Source organism: Cebidichthys violaceus, unplaced genomic scaffold (genome assembly GCF_023349555.1).
Source record: "Cebidichthys violaceus isolate CVI_PGR_0920_01 unplaced genomic scaffold, fCebVio1.0.p SCAF_15, whole genome shotgun sequence".
Lineage (NCBI taxonomy): Eukaryota > Metazoa > Chordata > Actinopteri > Perciformes > Stichaeidae > Cebidichthys > Cebidichthys violaceus.
The window spans coordinates 5,614,230-5,631,682 of NW_027176318.1; the positions used below are offsets into that span (position 1 = coordinate 5,614,230).

The window sequence follows — 17,453 nt, forward strand, 5'->3', positions numbered from 1 at the left end:
TGGATGAGCTGGTCTAGAAAAATAAAAGCAATAAACAAATGAACAATGAATTATTTGAATGTACAGAACAATTAACAGTAATGTTGAAAACGTTAAGGGGACAAAAAGTCAAAAATAATAACAATGCTATCAGCATTCGTCATTCGTCAGTAATTTCTCATTTATTACAAAACATTTTGCAGCTTTTATTTTTTACAATGAAACATTGATACTGGATACTTGCAGTTTTAATATATTTGCTATTTTATCATATGTTTTTCTACTTCACTTGCTCCCTTTAATATTTTTTGTTTCTCCAATGCTTTTTTTAAATAATGGATTTTTCTTATTTACTAGTGTTATGCTATCGAAACAAACTTGTCTTATTTTGAAAACCCGAATAGTACCGGATACAATGTAATTACGCATTCTGACTGACTTCGCTCTCGCTGGTCTGACCAATCAGCGTGGAGGGGGCGGAGCTCTGACAAACCACAACTATTTCTGCTGCTAACTCTTGTGTGTCCGGAGTCTGCGTGCAGTCTTGTGGTACCTCGGAGTTGTCCCGTCTTTTTCACCGACTTTTCTCCGTCCAGGAATACAAAAAGTGATGCTTCACCGTGACCGGCTGCACACAGAGGCAGAGGACGACCAGCGGTGACAACTTTAGATCCCATTTCACTCTCTTCCCAGGAGTATATTTCTCTCTTTTTGTTTTACCCCCCTTCTTCTCTCGCCTTGAAGAAGAAGACGCTGTGTTTTTCGTTTTCCTCCTGTAATGTCGGACCGCTTTTAAAAAAAGAAACACAAACTGTTCTGTCTCCATGCGGGAGAGGAAACACTTCGGAGTGGGTTTTGATACTTTTTCGTTTGTTCCAGAAGGGATTGTGAGCGGTCGCGTTTCAGTGCGGGAATGACTCACTTTTCGCCGTAGCTCCATGTAAATCTTCTTTTTTTTTTTGTTGTCGCCCAGCGGACTCTCTGCCGCTGCTACTGGATATATACGAGGACGTTGTTTTGCGCAGTACTTTGCTGTAAATGGAGCGCCAGTCCACTTTCATTTCCATTTGGCTACAACTGGAGCTCTGCGCCATGGCTGTTCTTCTCACTAAAGGTACACACTGCGCTCTGGACGGGTTCGTTAGCTTCTCCTAAAACCAGACTCAACGACGTTTAACGTGATGAACCGGGACCGTGTTTACACCTCACTCACCGGGCCGGACTTTACTCTATATCACGAGAGTGTTTAAAGCTAACCAACGTAGCATTCAGCCCAATGAACTAAACACAACACCGTAATAAACGCTAAGGAGAGTTAGATAACCTCACCTGTGTCAATTTAACTAATTGTAGTGGTTTAGTGTGCGTTTTATTCACATTACGCGTTCCATATTATATCCCTAGATCAAAACCTTTTAGTGTAATGACTTAAATGAACCAAAAGTATTGACATATCCAAGAAAAGTGCTTTAACAGCCAAATTCTTTGAACCGATGTCATTAAATGGCAGCCGTTATTACCACGTTACGCAGTACGGATAACACACTAACCCCCGTTTCACTTCGGCTGGTCGGAAAACTCACGATTAAAAACTCATTCATAGAAGACTGAGCAGAGGCTAAACGGCTCTCAGTGCTCGGCCTGTTTCTGTCTCTCTCTCCCCCCTTCTCTCTCCCTTTCTCTCTCCCCCTCCTCTCAGCCCACAAAGGGGCCTCTCCTCTCTAATGAAATATTCTCCAAATGACCTGCCCGGGCCCTGCTGCTCCAATCATTCACAGGGGAAACACTGATCTGATGAATGTGCTTCTGCGTTCACAGAGAGGAACACAGTTTACTTCCTGCAAACTTTTTTTTTTTTTTTTAGCTCAGCTCTTAAATGTAGCAGATGAAAAACCATTTTTTTATTATTGCTTTGTTTATGGAGCTATTCCCCCCCCCCCCCCCCCCTACAATGCAGCATATTCACCGTCCCCAATGCAGACTATAGACATCCCTCTGTATGTATTAAAGGTATACACAGCACGAAGACAGCAAGAGGTCATAAATAGAAGTTCTCTAAATACATCTGAAGTCATGTTTTTGTTGTGTTAGGGCCTACATTTATGTTGGGAGACGTCTCCTCTGAAAAAAAAAAAAAAAAGAGAAGCCACGGGTGAAGTAATGACTGAGCAGGCAGCTGTAATGATAAGGTTGCTGGAAGCTCTCTAGATGGGACCTCGGGTGCACCCCCCCCCCCCCCCAGGCAGTCATGACCACAAGTAAAGCTCTGCGTGCGAACGGGGGGGGAGAGAGGAGACTCCGGCCTCCCCTTCCTCTTTACAAGTTTCCATTTGGGTTGAAAGAAATTGACTTTGGCAAACAAACCGCTAATTATAAGCTACACGGTTCCTGTTTTATAATACAGTCCCAAAAATGGGGGCCATTTTGCTTGGAGATGCTCTTAAATGAAGGCATACTTGCTGAATTGATGCAAAAGTGGAATATTCCCATGGGGTCTTTAAAGGTACCCGGCTGTTTTTATGGCAGGACATAGCAGACACTTTCAAAATAAGAGCAGAGCAGACCACAGGCTGCATTTTAATGTTAAGCCCCCAAAACACCAGTAAAGCAGTTTTGTTGTTGTAGGATATACTTTTATACAAACTGACACAACTGTACTAAAAGTTAGGAATATTAACACCGTGATATTGGTGAACCCTAAAGCGTCCTGACAAACAGCAACATGGAGCTAAAGTTCATGACATGAAGTATTGGTTTAAAGCTCAACGTGTTTCCCTAACTCTGCCCCGTCTTGTGTTTTCCAGGAGAAATACGGTGTTACTGCGACGCGCCGCACTGCGTGGCCACCGGCTACATGTGCAAGTCGGAGCTGAACGTCTGCTTCACCAAGGTCCTGGACCCGCTCAGCGGGAACTCCCCCCTCACCCACGGGTGTTTAGACCCCGTCGCTAACCCGGCGGACATCTGCGGGAGCAGCAGCAGCTCCGGGGCCGCCGACGTCCTCGCCGGGGCCTCCGCGCTGGAGTGTTGCCACGACGACATGTGCAACTACAGAGGCCTGCATGACCTGGCCCACACCCGGGACTCGACAGGTAAAGAAGACGCCACGCACCGCCGATGGGCTGTTGTTTTGTTTTTCTCACTCAAACTGAAATCCTCTTTAGGTGTTTAAAAAAAAAATGATTGCACTCTGCGGGGGGATTTTTACGATTCCTCCTCCGCAAATATTCAATATTTCCCTCTTTCCTGTTCCAGAAGCAATACGTTGAGCCGTAGGGTTCTTCAAACACTCTGCTGTTTATGGACATGCAGGCCACCCTTGCCCCTCCTCCTACTTCTTCTTTTTTCCCCCTCTACTTCCCAGCTTTACAGAACTTCAATTTGACTTTTAATGGGCTCCAGCTCTTTGCCTGGGAAGCCAGGGAGCAGCCAGTTTACCTTAAGCACTTGGAAAGAGATCAGATGTATTTGTTCTTTTTTTTTTTATTAGTATGTGTGCACCATGTAATTTTCCCACTGAGGAGGAATGTGCCTCGCAGAATGAATGTTCCCTGACGGCCCTTGCATGTTGGGCAGAAGTAATGAAAAGGTGCACAGAGAGACAGAGAGGAGGCCGTCCTGTGGGATCGGTCTGTCGTGACCCCGACCGGAGCGCGCTGTGGTTTATTAGCTCAAATTAATTCCTGGCTCTCAGTCGGGACCGGGTGACTCATTTGCGGCCCTTTCTCACATCATCGCTCTCATCTGCGTGTCTTATTTTCTCTCTCGGTGGTTATGCGAGCGTGCGGTTTAAACAGATCCTCTCTCTGTGTGTGTGTGCAGATCACAGCCGGTACCAGCCCGACGGCGGCAACAGGAACCTGGTGACCCGGGTCCAGGAGCTGGCCTCGGCCAAGGAGGTGTGGTTCCGGGCGGCGGTGATCGCCGTCCCGATCGCCGGCGGCCTCATCCTGGTGCTGCTGATCATGCTGGCGCTGCGGATGCTGCGCAGTGAGAACAAGCGGCTGCAGGACCAGCGGCAGCAGATGCTGTCGCGGCTCCACTACAGCTTCCACGGCCACCACACCAAGAAGGGCCACGTGGCCAAGCTGGACCTGGAGTGCATGGTGCCCGTCACGGGCCACGAGAACTGCTGCCTGACCTGCGACAAGATGAGGCAGGCCGACCTGGGCAACGACAAGATCCTGTCCCTGGTGCACTGGGGGATGTACAGCGGCCACGGCAAGCTGGAGTTTGTATGACTCCCACCGGGAGCTACGTGACTGTCAGGACCGCCTCTTCGTTGTCGGCTTCTTTTTCTTTTTAAAAGACATTCCCATGTTTTTGTTTTTTTCCATTGGACTTTTGGGTTGCCGGTTCTTTTCAACCAGTGGCGGAAAAAAATACGAGACTGATCTCATGCCGTGTTTTATTTTATTTTTATTTTTGCTAGAGGAGCACTTTACTTGAAAAAAATGAAAGGCAAAGCAACGAGGAGCTGTATTTAAAAGTGGAGAAGGGCAGAACTGAGGTGGAGCGAGAGCTCCGTCACTGCTCCCGAGGATCCTGGACTTTCACACTGAGTGCTGAAGGATTCCAAATCTGTCTTATTTGCACATTTGTAAAGAAAAAAAACAAAAAAAAAACAAGTCGTTGCTTAAAACACAAATTTTACACTGACGCCAGGGTACAAAAAAAAAAGAACTTCGTTTGAGGAGTAAAAAAAAGTGTTTGACTGTTGGTGCGCACACTCCTCCTGTGTACGTTTTCATGATTCAAGCTTATTGTAAAGATTTGAAAAATATATATATATCTATATATATTTTTGTCTGATGAAACTGACCGGTGTGCATCTTGTTCTGGGTGAATGTCCAACATCTCTCTGTGATCAGACTATAAGCTTGACTGTGAGCGTGAAAGAAAAAAACATCCATTAAAATGACTTTTTATTTACTTCACGATTCATTCTTGTGTTTTCACGCAACAATTTAACAACGACGACGACGGGGGGGGGTATATTACTCTTTTGCTGCTGTGGTCATAACTGTTTGGCACACAGTGTGACATCTTGTTAAAAACAGGGATATAAAGGTGTGTGTGTGTGTGTGTGTGTGTGTGTGTGTGTGTTAGACCTGACAGTGCGGCCTTGTTTTACAGTAGAGCTGCTACATCTGTCAGTTGTTCTTGAACCCTCTCCAGAGGTCACGTTACCCCCCCCCCCCCCCCCTCACTGGTTGGATTTATCCTGGAAGCAGTGGTGCTATTTATTTTATCCTCACTCTTAATGCCTCCCAGAGTCTGCTTTCCTGGACGTCAGTGAGAAACACTGTCCCTCCTGTGTTAAAGAGAGTGTCAGCGAGGAGGGATTTCAATATTATTCAGCTCTTATTTTGAAACGTATGGCTGATGGTCTTTATTAATCTTGTCAAAGAATCCACTGAAAAGACAGAAAAACAAAACTTCTTCCTCTGTGCCATTGAGCTCCATTAGTGTCCTAAAACTGTTAGTGACAATGGCCGCACACATTTATTTTGACTCAATCCCACATGTCAGAAACACCAGTGTTGATCCACAGCGGAAAATAGTCCCAGAGAAATGCACTGTTTTCTTCTGTTTTCTTAAAAACGACAGCGCCCAGCTGTTTATTTGTGACGTACGTCTTAAGTTCTCCTCAATGGTTGGTGAAATGATGGAGAAGTCGGATTGACTGACATGTTGGTTTTGTCCTTCTCCTGGGACTTGTTGACACTCAGATAAATTAAAGAAGACTCGCCTTATCCTTTACGAAGTTCTCTGTGTTTAAAGGGCTGGTTTAGACAAATCTCAAAGTGGTATCTGGCCATGCAGTTAGTTAGTTAGTTAGTCAGTTAGTTAGTCAGTCAGTTAGTTGGTAAGATAGTTTTGGTTTTTGACACATCAGCACCACTTCTATGATGCTGGATTATCCACAAACAGTTTCCACAGCGGGCTGCGTGTTAGGCAGAAAGTGGATTATCCAGAGTAAATAGCTACTTATTCAAGTGACCATTTGAGTGAACCGACTCTTTATACAAGCACTGTTGAAGGACTTACAGGAACCATTACGGGGGACGAGTTGCTTTCGGGCTGAATTCTTGCTAAATGTGTGTATGCAACAAGCGGAACGGCCAAAAGCTCAGTTTTGACGGTTTGTTTGGTTCGTCAGGAGTGTTCTAATCTCTCGCCGAGCGTCACACGGAGCGAGATGGGGGGGCGGGGGGGGGCACCCGGGTTGAAAAGTTCACACCCGGAGCTACCGGCGGGTAAGACATCCTGTAAGTGGTCTAAAGTCGAGTCGGTGAAAAGTGTGTGTGTGTGTGTGTCTCTTTGTGCTGAGCGGTGACCCTCGTGTCTTTCCATTAGGAGGACAGGAAAACACTATTAGCAGCTAACCACTTAGCGGCAGCTTGCATTAGCGAGGCTCGGGGCCTCCCCCGGGACTATTACCCTTGTAATAACAACAATGTCCTCCGCCTGGCCTGCCTAATGTGACTGCTGTTTTCTTTAGCCTGATTCCACTTTTGCCGGCTCACCCTGTTGGGTGTCGGGGAGGCGACGAGGAAATCACCGCGCACAAGCCTAAACAAAGTTAGTTTGGACCTCTGCGAGAGGAGACGTCAGTTCTGTGTAAGACACCGGGGGGGGGACACTTATTTTTTTTCTTTTGTGTGAATGCTTTTGTGCTTTCAATTACACGCACACACCACCTGGCCCACACACACACACACACACACACACCGGAGTGTGCTGCTGTAGCCGGGCCTCCTCCCGTCCCGCCGACACCCAGCGGTCTTTGGCTGCGGCGGCGCGGTCATTAGCAATCTGGCCATTTTGCGCAGCACTAGGCGGTCAAGCTGTTTGCATTCACATGCAAATTTTAACGAGGCAGCTCACCGGCCTCCGTCAAAAGAGCCCCAATTTGTTTTGAAGCGACTTCAAGCCGACCCCCGCCACGGTTTGCCAGAGTTTCTTTGGTCTTGGAGTTGATTTCTCGCTGTACTGTGATGTTCCGGCTGCACGGTTAACAAACACGAAGGGATTGGAATCGAGGTGCTGCCTCTGCGCCCCCCCACCCCCCCCCCACCCCTGCAACCCCTCACAGGCCTGGGAAAAGGCCTTGTACCCGCTGTGGTGGAACAATATATGCGAAGCGTAAACACACGTGGAACCTGTTAACACCTGAGCGCATTAATGGTTGCACACCTCCCAGGGTAGCAACAGGCCTGCGTATGTTTTTCTTGGTTCCTTTCCTCTCCGAGTCCTCACCAGTTGCAACACACGCACTCGAGAAGTTTGCATCGCTTTTAAAATATATATGTATATGATGCAACGCTGAAACAATGCATGGATCAGTCTATCGGCTAAAGCTTCTTCGCGGGACAGAAGCAGCCCTGGATACTAAATCATACCACCGACACTTGAAGGCTGTTTACTGGTTCCCGACCACAAACAAATACAAGACATTCCGGAAAATAAACACAACTTCCAGAAGACAAAAAAAAAAAAAGATTTTTAATTGACGAATCGGCATGACTGCCGAGACAAATCATCCTCTGTGATGATAGACATCCGCTGGGATAAGAGGCGATCTAAATATTTAGCCAATTCATTTCCTTCCACTGGATGATGCTGCGGCTCCAGTGGATGTCCTTGTATACCCCCCCCCCCCATCTAAACATTTACCCATGTGTGTTGTTAACATTTAGATATAAATCTGCCCCAGAAAAAGAATAATAATGTTGGGAATGTTTACGGGACGAACGGGGCTTCTTAAAGCTTAATGTCACCTTGTGTAAATAGCACAAAAAAAAAAATGTTTTGAGAGTTTTCAGCAAAGTCCAGCAAGAACAGCGTGGCTCATTTGCACACACATACACACACACACACATACACACACACGCACACACACACACACACACACACACACACACACACACACACACACACACACACACACACACACACACAGAGAGAGCTTTAGGCCTCGGTGATGAGCGTCACTGAACTGTCAGGTGCAGGTCTACTTCTTCTCAGGAGCTTTATGGATGACGTGGTGTCCTCCTCCTCCTCCTCCTTGTGCAGCCAAGGGCTCTCAGTAGACCTCTAACCGTCAGCTGGGGGCCACGGGGCCCCTGAAGGACAGATGGCAGAACAATGTCAACTGGCCCTCTGGCTGCCCTGAGAGGCAGACGGTCCCTCCAACCACTCATCCACTCGTGGATGACATGAATAGGATCATGTACTGTAAGTGAATGGTAGAATTTCCCTCCAAAAAACGCCCAATAAAACAATGTAGTATGAAATGATGCGAAGCTAGTTAGCCAGACACGCTAGAGTTTGAACTTTATGTTGGAGCGAACAAACACAGATGGATTCATTTTCCTCACACCCCTATGTGCATTGACAGCAAACAGTTACTATAGAGACAGGGCCCAACGAGTCACGCTGTTAAAACAACTCCCACCGGCGGGGAAGACAATGACAACATGCTAACATGGGCTGAAGCGCTGACGGAATGCCTGTAGCTAGCTACAAACATGAGGGTCAAAGGATTCTTTTAGCCTCCTGTGTCTACAACCGATGCAGTTGGTGATGTTAGCAGCTAGCGAGCTAATGATAGCATGTTACTGTAGTTAGCTGAGGCACTTGCAAACATTATACTGCGTAGCTTTCTGATTTATCCATATTCCACTATAACGCAAGTTGCATACTGTCAAGTATGCCTGTGACTTGGTGTCTGCGGCTGCTGTCCTTGCAGGTACTGGGGGGGGGGGGGGGGGGGCGTGGCAGAGGGTCATCAGTAACACCTGGGCTCGTCAGCAACACATGAGCCACCGTGTGCCAGTACTGTTGGAGCTCAGTTGCTGGTTCTCTTTTCTTCCTGAGACACCCATTTTGGTTGTTGGTTGACATTATGGCTTGTCATGGTTTGGACACACCCAGAGCCGTTAGGTGAGTAACCGGCACCAGCTTGCCAGGGGCCTTACGGGGAGGGGGGGCAAACAAAGAAAAGGGCGATGACTGCAGTTAATGATGCTTAAAAAACAAGCGCAAAGCCACCGAAAAAGACAACAAAAACAAAACCTGCAATGACCGCTTGTCGCCACAGGTGCCGCCAAAGAGAACGAAACAGAGATCTTTATATATTTATTATATATTTATTATAAACCTGAATCTGTAGCAGCAGGAAGGCCGGGGCCCAGGGTCGCAGTGACCTCCCTAAACGTGCGTGCACGCTGAGGACCGATCACAGTGGTCCCCATAAAGCCACTTGGCTTGGCAGCGGGCCGGCCTCCTCTACCTAACAGAGATGTGCGCCTTGAGCTGCCGACGCTGGTTGGCTGGCTCTGTTATGCGAGCTCATTGCGTTGTGTAGATCTCTGGGATTACCGGGCTGAAAGCAGAGACGTCTCTCTGACAACGGCTCTGTGCGAGCGAAGCCGAACCACTATCAGAGTTTAGGAAGTGGTCTAAGATAACATGCGGTTGACGGTCTAATTGAATACCGATACACAAAGTTATATTCCAAGATTTTAGCTGTATACCAACTCCATGCTAATTCTAAGCAGGTATGTAATGTGGAAAAGTGACAAAATAAAGTATTTATCAATGTGTTTTACTTTTTTTTTGTGTTATTCTCCCACAATGCAATGCACAAATAAAAGGGCAAATGCATTGTTTTAGTTTGATAAAAATGTATTTATCATGGCTTTTTAAAAATCTCCAGAATATTGACAACCACTTAGTATTAGTTACCACTCTTTGAGATATTTTTGCTAAAGTTTTATGACAATTTCTTTTGACAAAGACAATGGGAATGTCGAATCTGAGGACCAATATTTCACCCAGCAAATATGATGAATATTTGTTATTTTAAAGATCAGTACCCAAAGTTTGACAAATTAGAATTACATTCCACACATGTAAATTAGATAGTTCAGTTTATATTGTCACACTTTATTTTATTGTAGTTGTAGATAGTTTGAACTTTAATAGATTTGACTGTACTGTTTCTTACCTCCACACTTTCTCATTGACATTAATGACAGCCAGGTAGACGCTCGCCGTCACACAGGGTTGACCCCAGGTTTTCTGTTTAGAGGACAGTCTCCTAAACACAACTCCACTCCGTTGCCTCGTGTTAGCATTTAGCTTTCAGCTTTAAAGAGAAACGGCTCATCCGAACTTTATCCTCAAGGAGATGGATAACTTTTAGCTGTTGCAAGGAGAGAAGCAAATCTCCCGTAGCTCCCCTGATAAATGTGATTACAAGACTCTTACAGACTAAACACCGTGGGCCGACTGTATTTAGTCGGCCCACGTATTTATCTATATAAAAAATACATATTTTACTACTCCCTCTTCATCTTGTGTTTATCCTGGCTGTGTTAAGTGAAAAAAAATGCCCGGGCGTGTGTTTTGAGAGAGGAGACCAACCACTTCACGCTGCCAAAGGAGTCTGTGAGTGATAAAAGCAAGTGGAGGGCTAAAAATCCTCTCCGCCTGACAAAATGAATTTATCTGTATATTTGCGTCTGAGCACTCGCTATTAGACACGGCGTCCACGCATTGAGTGCAAAATATGACATTTAGGAGCTGCCGTATTTTTTTGGGGATGTGTATATTAAAATGCTAGTTAATAATGTGGCGCTGAGTGAGACAATCGGTGCAGCAGAATGTACGGGGACACAAACACAGACGGGTTTTGAATCGGTGAATTTAGAATGGGAAAAGTCGGGGACTGTTTGTGCATTTCAGTGGTAGATCACTGAGCAACAGACGCCGACATCAGCACCACTCAGCACCACCTCTGTCTATCCAGAACAGCCGCGTCCCCCCCCCCCCCCCCCCCCTCCCCCCCGGGGAACAACCGGATACTTGTTAGCCAGTGATCCAGCACATGAGGCCCTTAACCCGCCACCCCCCGTAGCACAGAGACACTTAGGGGTCAGCGCCTCCCCCGTCATGTCCTCATCTGCTTCCCCCCAAAACACACTCACATACGGGCATGTGCACACACCTGATTAGACCAGAGTCGGTGTCGAGGCCTGATTAGAGAAACTCCATTCTACTTGATTTTCTAAGTCACTGTTGGCAAGAATGTAAGCTGTTTTTTATGATTTTTTTGTGTGAAAGTACAGATACACTGACCTGATGGACATTGAAAATCACTGTCTCATTGTCCAAATTAATTTCACTGCAATTGATACACTGTAAAAATGCCAATTTATATGATTTGGACATAAAACAACCCCAAAATTGTCCTCAACACTTTTTTATTATTAACTTAATTGAATAGGTTTGTCAATTTCAAGTCAGGTCATTAAACTAGTTTTCACCTTCATAACTCATAATCACGAGTTTAGACATAACAGTGAGAAAACCTTGAGATTGTCCCGAAATCAAACCCTGTAATTTTTTAAAAGATCACCACTTAATGTCTCTATGACTACCTCTCTAGTAAGTTTTCACAGTGGCGGGGTCCGGGGTCAACTGTCAAGTTGCGCACACGGCTTCCGCTGCGTCTCCAGCTCTGACGCGAGGTTTGGGAAGTTCCCCAAATCACGGCGCTGCAGCTTTAGCTTCTGTAGTAGAACTAAATTGGGAGGCTAACTAATTAGCTCGCCGGAGTTTTGCGGTTGACCGAGCATACGTGGTGATCCGTGTGTTAGAAAAGACGTGATCACAGACTGGCTGCCCTGTACGTCAATCAAGAGGCAAATGCCATGAGGACATCTCATTTTTTTTGAATGGCATGCGATCTACCCGCACTACCTCCGACAATACGATAGACGTATTGGGCAACCCTGATCTAGAATATTCTGGCACAGGTGGTCAATATTTTAAATATTGCTGGACTGCTTCACAGAATATTTATGAATCGGATGTTTTACTGAGCAAAGAGCCTTGTCGCCCCAGACAGTTTCCCTGGTCCATCAGTTGATCCCAGATCAGCCCCAGGCCTCTCTGTGCTCTTCCGAGTCTGCGTCCTGTTTAGAAACCGGAGTGTGCAGAGATAAACAGCCGTGCCTCTGCTTATCTGGCCTTTTATGTCTTTCGTGCAGCTACCTAAAGGGTCAAACTGGCATCCAGAGAGGAAACCGGTCTGTCAGGACACGTTGTTTCTTTACTCTGTGGCGCTCCGGCTGTTTTTTCTAGGCAGGTTTGGTGCGGCCGGTGGTTTTTAGTGTTAAGTGACCTCATGCTAACCTCAGTGTTTGAGGCTCTCAGCGGGGGAGCCGCTCCGAGTGCCGAAGACAGTTTTCACACACGATCTAAATACGAGGATCTGACCGCGCACCCGTTACACCCGTTACACCCCAAAAATGTGAAAACAAGACCCGTAGACCTAACATGGGCTCCACACTAGCTGGATGACTTCTCGATAAAATGAAAAGACGGTAAATATAAAAAAAAACTGCTCTTAACTTTTACCTCTTCGTCCCTGTTAGGACAAAAGGGGGAAGTTCCGAGCATAAATATGTCGAGACGTGGGCTTGTCTCCGGGGGATCGCCTTTGAAGAGGTCAAGCAAAACAAACAGGGGGCTTCCCCTGTCCTCGCTGAGCTGAGGATCAGGAGGTTCCCTGTAGCTAACAGAGCCTCAAAGACATTCTATTAGAGAATAAATACAGTATTCAGCTATTTTAAAATGAGTCTGTTCTCGACGTGTTGGAGTACAAGGGAAGAACTACGGGCCTTTCCTCTGCTCCCCTGCCCCGGCCTCTGCTCTGCTATTCATCATCAGGTGGAAAGACTGTTTACTGCCGGGGTCAAGGTCCCAGGCACATGTTTACGGTCTCTGTCAGATGAGCCATTGTTGTTAAAGATCACCCCGTGCACGAAAATCGGCCACACCGAAGATCATATCTAACAGGGGGGCCCCCCCCTCTGCCCTCGGGGTCCAAACGAAGCCCATCTTTTAAAACCACATTCATAAGATCCGAGCCACAAAAGGACGTTTGAAACCCATTTGGAGTTTCAGGATAAGACATCCGCCACGCTTTGTTATCTATGTCCTCAACTCCTCCACGTTAATGTCATTTTATCTGTCCTTTGATTTGCCCTGAGACATGCTGAATTAAACATAACATTATATCTCCGAGGCCACTTCTTATAATTCCATAACCTGCGAGCTGGAAGCCAGATCTCTGGCTTTCATTTGCTCTCTTCTTTTTTTCTTTTTTTTGTCAGTGTGGGAGGTTATGTGACCGCTCTAACCTTTTTTAACATTAAAGCCCCCCCCCCTCAAAAGATCTTTGTGATAATCCTCTCCTTCCACCCCTTTGGTCCTCTGACTCCACTCCCCCGTGGGGCGTACATGAAAATGCTTTTACTGCGTTTCCTACGTCACTCTCCTCTCCTTTCAAGCCCGGCAACGCCACACTGTTCCTAACCCAGCCCAGCTCAGCCCAGCCCAGGAGCGTCCTGTGTGGTGGGGCCGGTGGTGGCGTCCCTCATCTGTGGAGCATTAAGAGTGAGAAGTAGATTAAGGCTGTCTCCCCCACTGGACACTGGGCAGACCTCTGCAGTCTGCACTCACAGTCAGAAGGGGGGGGGGGGGGGGGGGGTCATGATGGAAGTAACAAACAAACTCTTTTGACTGAGGAGATTATTTTTTGCAGTCTACTATTTGTGTGTTTCAAATGTTTTAATATTATTACGAAAGCATTACTTATCTATATCTTGTTATAAAATACACATTTTGTACCCTCTCTGGAGGTTTTGCACCAAATATTTTCAAACAGTTAGCAGTAAATGCTAACGAAAGCTTCTGTTAAACACTCCATGATGGAGGCTTGGACAACATTAGCAAAAAAAAAAAGATTGTTCAGAATTGTTCATGCTTATTGGTTAGCGGTTTCACTGTGTTAGCTATGCGTCCGCCAATTGTAGCTTCATATTGAAAATATGACAGTGGTATTAATCTTATTATCCAACTCTTGACAAAATAACACATTTCCCAAAAGTTTCTTGTAATACAATACTCACATGCCAAATGTCCATTGAAAGAATTCCTACTTAAAGTGTAACGGACACTAATATGTTGCTTTAGAAATTTAGGTTTGCCAAATCAAGTGGGTATTTTCCAAAGTTACGTTGTCATTTTAGTTCAAAATTCTTTTGTGTGAGTATTGTATTAGGCTAGACTAAGAAAAGCTCAAGCCTATACTTTAAGCCTATTTTTTAAGCCTGTAATTTTACCTCCACTGAGGTGAATTGTCAGTAGTGTCCCAGTACTTCAGCAGGGTATCTGGTACTCTTCCCAGCCGCATGCAGGAGGAGCAGTGACAGGGGGGGGGGGGGGGGGATGTGGGCACAGGGATGCTAGTGGTGTGGGGAGGGTTAGTGTGGCAGTCTGGGACAGACAGGCATAATTTAGTCCAGAGGTGGAACCTGAGAGCCACGCAGTCTGACAGGAAGCACTGGCTTAACTCCTGTCCCATTGAGATGACAGGAGGCCCGGCCTGGTATGGGCTGGCTTTGATGGGACCTGGGCTAGCTTTAGCAGAGACAACTGGACTGTTTGTCCTTTTGCATATATTAATGTGTTTATATATGATGTATTCCAGCATTAAAAAAAATAGACCGGTCTCATCCAGCATTCGCAGCAAAACCTACGTAAAAGTAATGCGCCGTAATTCGTAGCTATCCTGGAATTTTCAACAAGGAAGAATACATTTTAACCCAAACGACGCTTTTCCGAACCCTAACTAAATAGTTTTCTTGCCTAAACCTAACCGAGAAGTTTACTATGAAGACAGAAGTTTATTTTGAAAATAACTTGCAAGTTGTGTGAGGATATGTCGTGTTAAGTGATAGATATCTTAACATTTGTATGGAAAATGAAAAAGCTGTTTTCTATTTGAGCTCGGCGATTAACACATTGCCTCTTGTTTGTTTGATCAGTACATCAACAGAAATGTAAAAAAAACGTTGAGTTGTGGTTTAAGGGGGAGGAGCTATGTGCTTTATCTGTCTCCTTGCTAAGCAGTCATCTAGCATGTGCCCCATCTGACAAACAAAAGGCATAATCAAACCCACATCCTGTTTGGTATCAGTCCCTGCCTCTCTGTGCCACACTGAGGGATTGACACCATCAGTATCCGCTTTATTTGGCGGCGTGTGAGCACACATACCAGGAATATGACTCTCAATCTACACAGAAATAGAAATACAGCTGAAAACAAGGACACCAAGCTGAACAAGAGAACACATCAACATTTAGCTGTTATTTACAGGGGAAAGAAGATGAACATTTATATATATATATATATATATATATATATATATATATATATATATAGGCAGGCTCATAGACATTGTATATCACTGATGTACTCGTTAATAAGTCCATAAACTGACTAACAGACTGGTGCCGTGTTGGAGCCTCTGTCTGGCTCAGTGGAAAAAAACAAAACATGAGGCCCATTTAACTGTCTCTGCTTTTAATATGGTGTTTGCAAGGAGAATCTGCCCCTATTAAAAATAAAACGCTGCATTTAAAAGTCGAGCCGAGTCTGGCAGCCTCAGAGACACAGGAGTCACGTGACGTCAGGTTTGTGAATACAGCAGGAGTCTCATAGATCTTGTGTGTTTTCTTAAGTGTGTATGAAAGAGCGTCAATGCAACGCTCTCTTGGGTTTCAACAGGTGAGTCTTAGTTATTTCATCAGAGTACCGTATTTTATGAATCATCAAATATACATTAAAGGTTAAAACACATAAAAGCATGTGTAAAAGCACATATATATATATATATATATATACACACACACATGAAAATGTCCAAACATCAGCTTGGTTAGAAGAATTTACCTCCCAAACCTCCAGTCCCTTTGTTGTAACGTTAGAATAGTGAGTAGTGCGTGTGTTTTTCTTTGCAGTTTGGACACTTAGTCATTCACAGAGTAGGTCTTCTGTGTATGTGTGTGTTGGTGAGAGAGAAACAGTGTGCCCCTTCCAGTGGATTAGTGTAGTGTGTGTGTGTGTGTGTGTGTGAGACATATCCGCTGCTGGCAAGACTTTTCCGTTCTCACAGCAGCGTCCAGGAATTTTTCATCGTCCGTTTCCCTGTTTTCGTGACCAATGCCGTGTGATGTCATCTCCATGAATTTCAAACACTATGTCGGCTATTCCTCTGATTTCCCCCTCTGGTTCTTTTTGCATTTAAACTGTCCTGTAAAGAAAACTAAAAACCATATTCGCTGCATTTGAAAGGATCATGTTGCTAAAGCTGCTAAAGCTGGCTCTGTGCCCTCGCCTTTTGTTTACCTCTTTTCTTTTGTGTCCAATTCCGCGGCAGCTGCAGCGATCCATCTTCACCACAAGGGTCGTTAAAGTTTCATCTAATCTCATCTGAATTAAGTGAAGAGCACACTGTCGCAGGAGGTAGAGAATGTGCGTTAGTTTTGGCGGCAAACCGCACTCCGCTGCGCTGTTCGCTGCTGCTGTAGTGTCCTTCAGCAAAACCTGTGTCAACCAGTTTGCGTCTTTGTGCAGGCAAATGGCAAAGCGGCGGTGGTGGTGGGGAAACCATGAGCAAGCTGAGTGGCACATGGCAACAGCTTTTTAAAAAAAAAACTGCAAACAAGAACCAGATGCTGCGCTGACAGGCAGGCTTCCCCTCCTCTCTGCGCTGCTGAGGAGAGCGGCGCTGTTTGCTCCGACCACAGACCCAAACACCGTGACTTTACACATCACATCTCCCCAGTGAGCATCGTCGTCAGGGAAATGGGTGGATTATGAGATTAAATAGCACCGGGTCAGCTTTATAAAAACACGAGCGATCTTGTTATCGAGTCCTGACCGAGATCAGGGTGTGACGGGGCGAAGAAAAATCGCCCCGTCGCAGTGCCAGACTGCATTGGATCACGGCTCGTAGAAACAATTTGTCCCTCGTTGGTGAGCATCTGCAGCATCGCCTCGGGTCACACAGCTTTTCCTCCTGCAGCATTCGTGCGCAGTGTAAAAAGCAAATCAGCAAATGGCCAAAAATGAAATTCACGACCACAGTTATGGATCGATTTCCACATTTCTCCTCAGTTCCCATGGCCTCGCTGCAGCAGTCTGCACAATGAGGAGAGCTGTCGTGTGGTCCAAGCCCCCGGGCCTGTTCGACAGCGAGGGCTCCCTCGCAGATACTTAATTAGATTTGATAGGCAGACACTGACACGACTGGGATACCGCGGTTCTCACGACCTCACTGGTGTATAATCACATTTTGGGATTTTATTACCCCCTTCAAGAAGAGCAGGGGATGCGATTGGCATCGGTGAGCTGCGAGCGGGTTTTCGCTCCCAAGTACAACAGCATTGGAAGTGAAGCTCAGTTAGCGCTGGAAAGTAACTCCGTGGCCTTTTTGTTGGGATAACTTGACTTTGCCATAACAACGGCCAAGGGAGATATTTAAATGGGATTCGAAGCATTGCACGAATCAAATCTGTTTTTCATCTCGGTTGTTAAAACTGTTGACTGC

The 17,453-nt window shown here is 45.8% G+C and overlaps 1 protein-coding gene across 1 annotated transcript; it reads left to right on the forward strand.

Annotated features, from left to right (window-relative positions):
* Positions 1-501: 501 nt before the first annotated feature.
* bambia (BMP and activin membrane-bound inhibitor (Xenopus laevis) homolog a) lies at positions 502-4,911 on the forward strand. Its single transcript, XM_068709664.1, has 3 exons — positions 502-1,093; positions 2,784-3,071; positions 3,802-4,911. Exons 1-3 carry the CDS (start codon positions 1,018-1,020, stop codon positions 4,218-4,220), a joined length of 783 nt encoding a protein of 260 aa, XP_068565765.1. The 5' UTR covers positions 502-1,017; the 3' UTR covers positions 4,221-4,911.
* Positions 4,912-17,453: the final 12,542 nt, after the last annotated feature.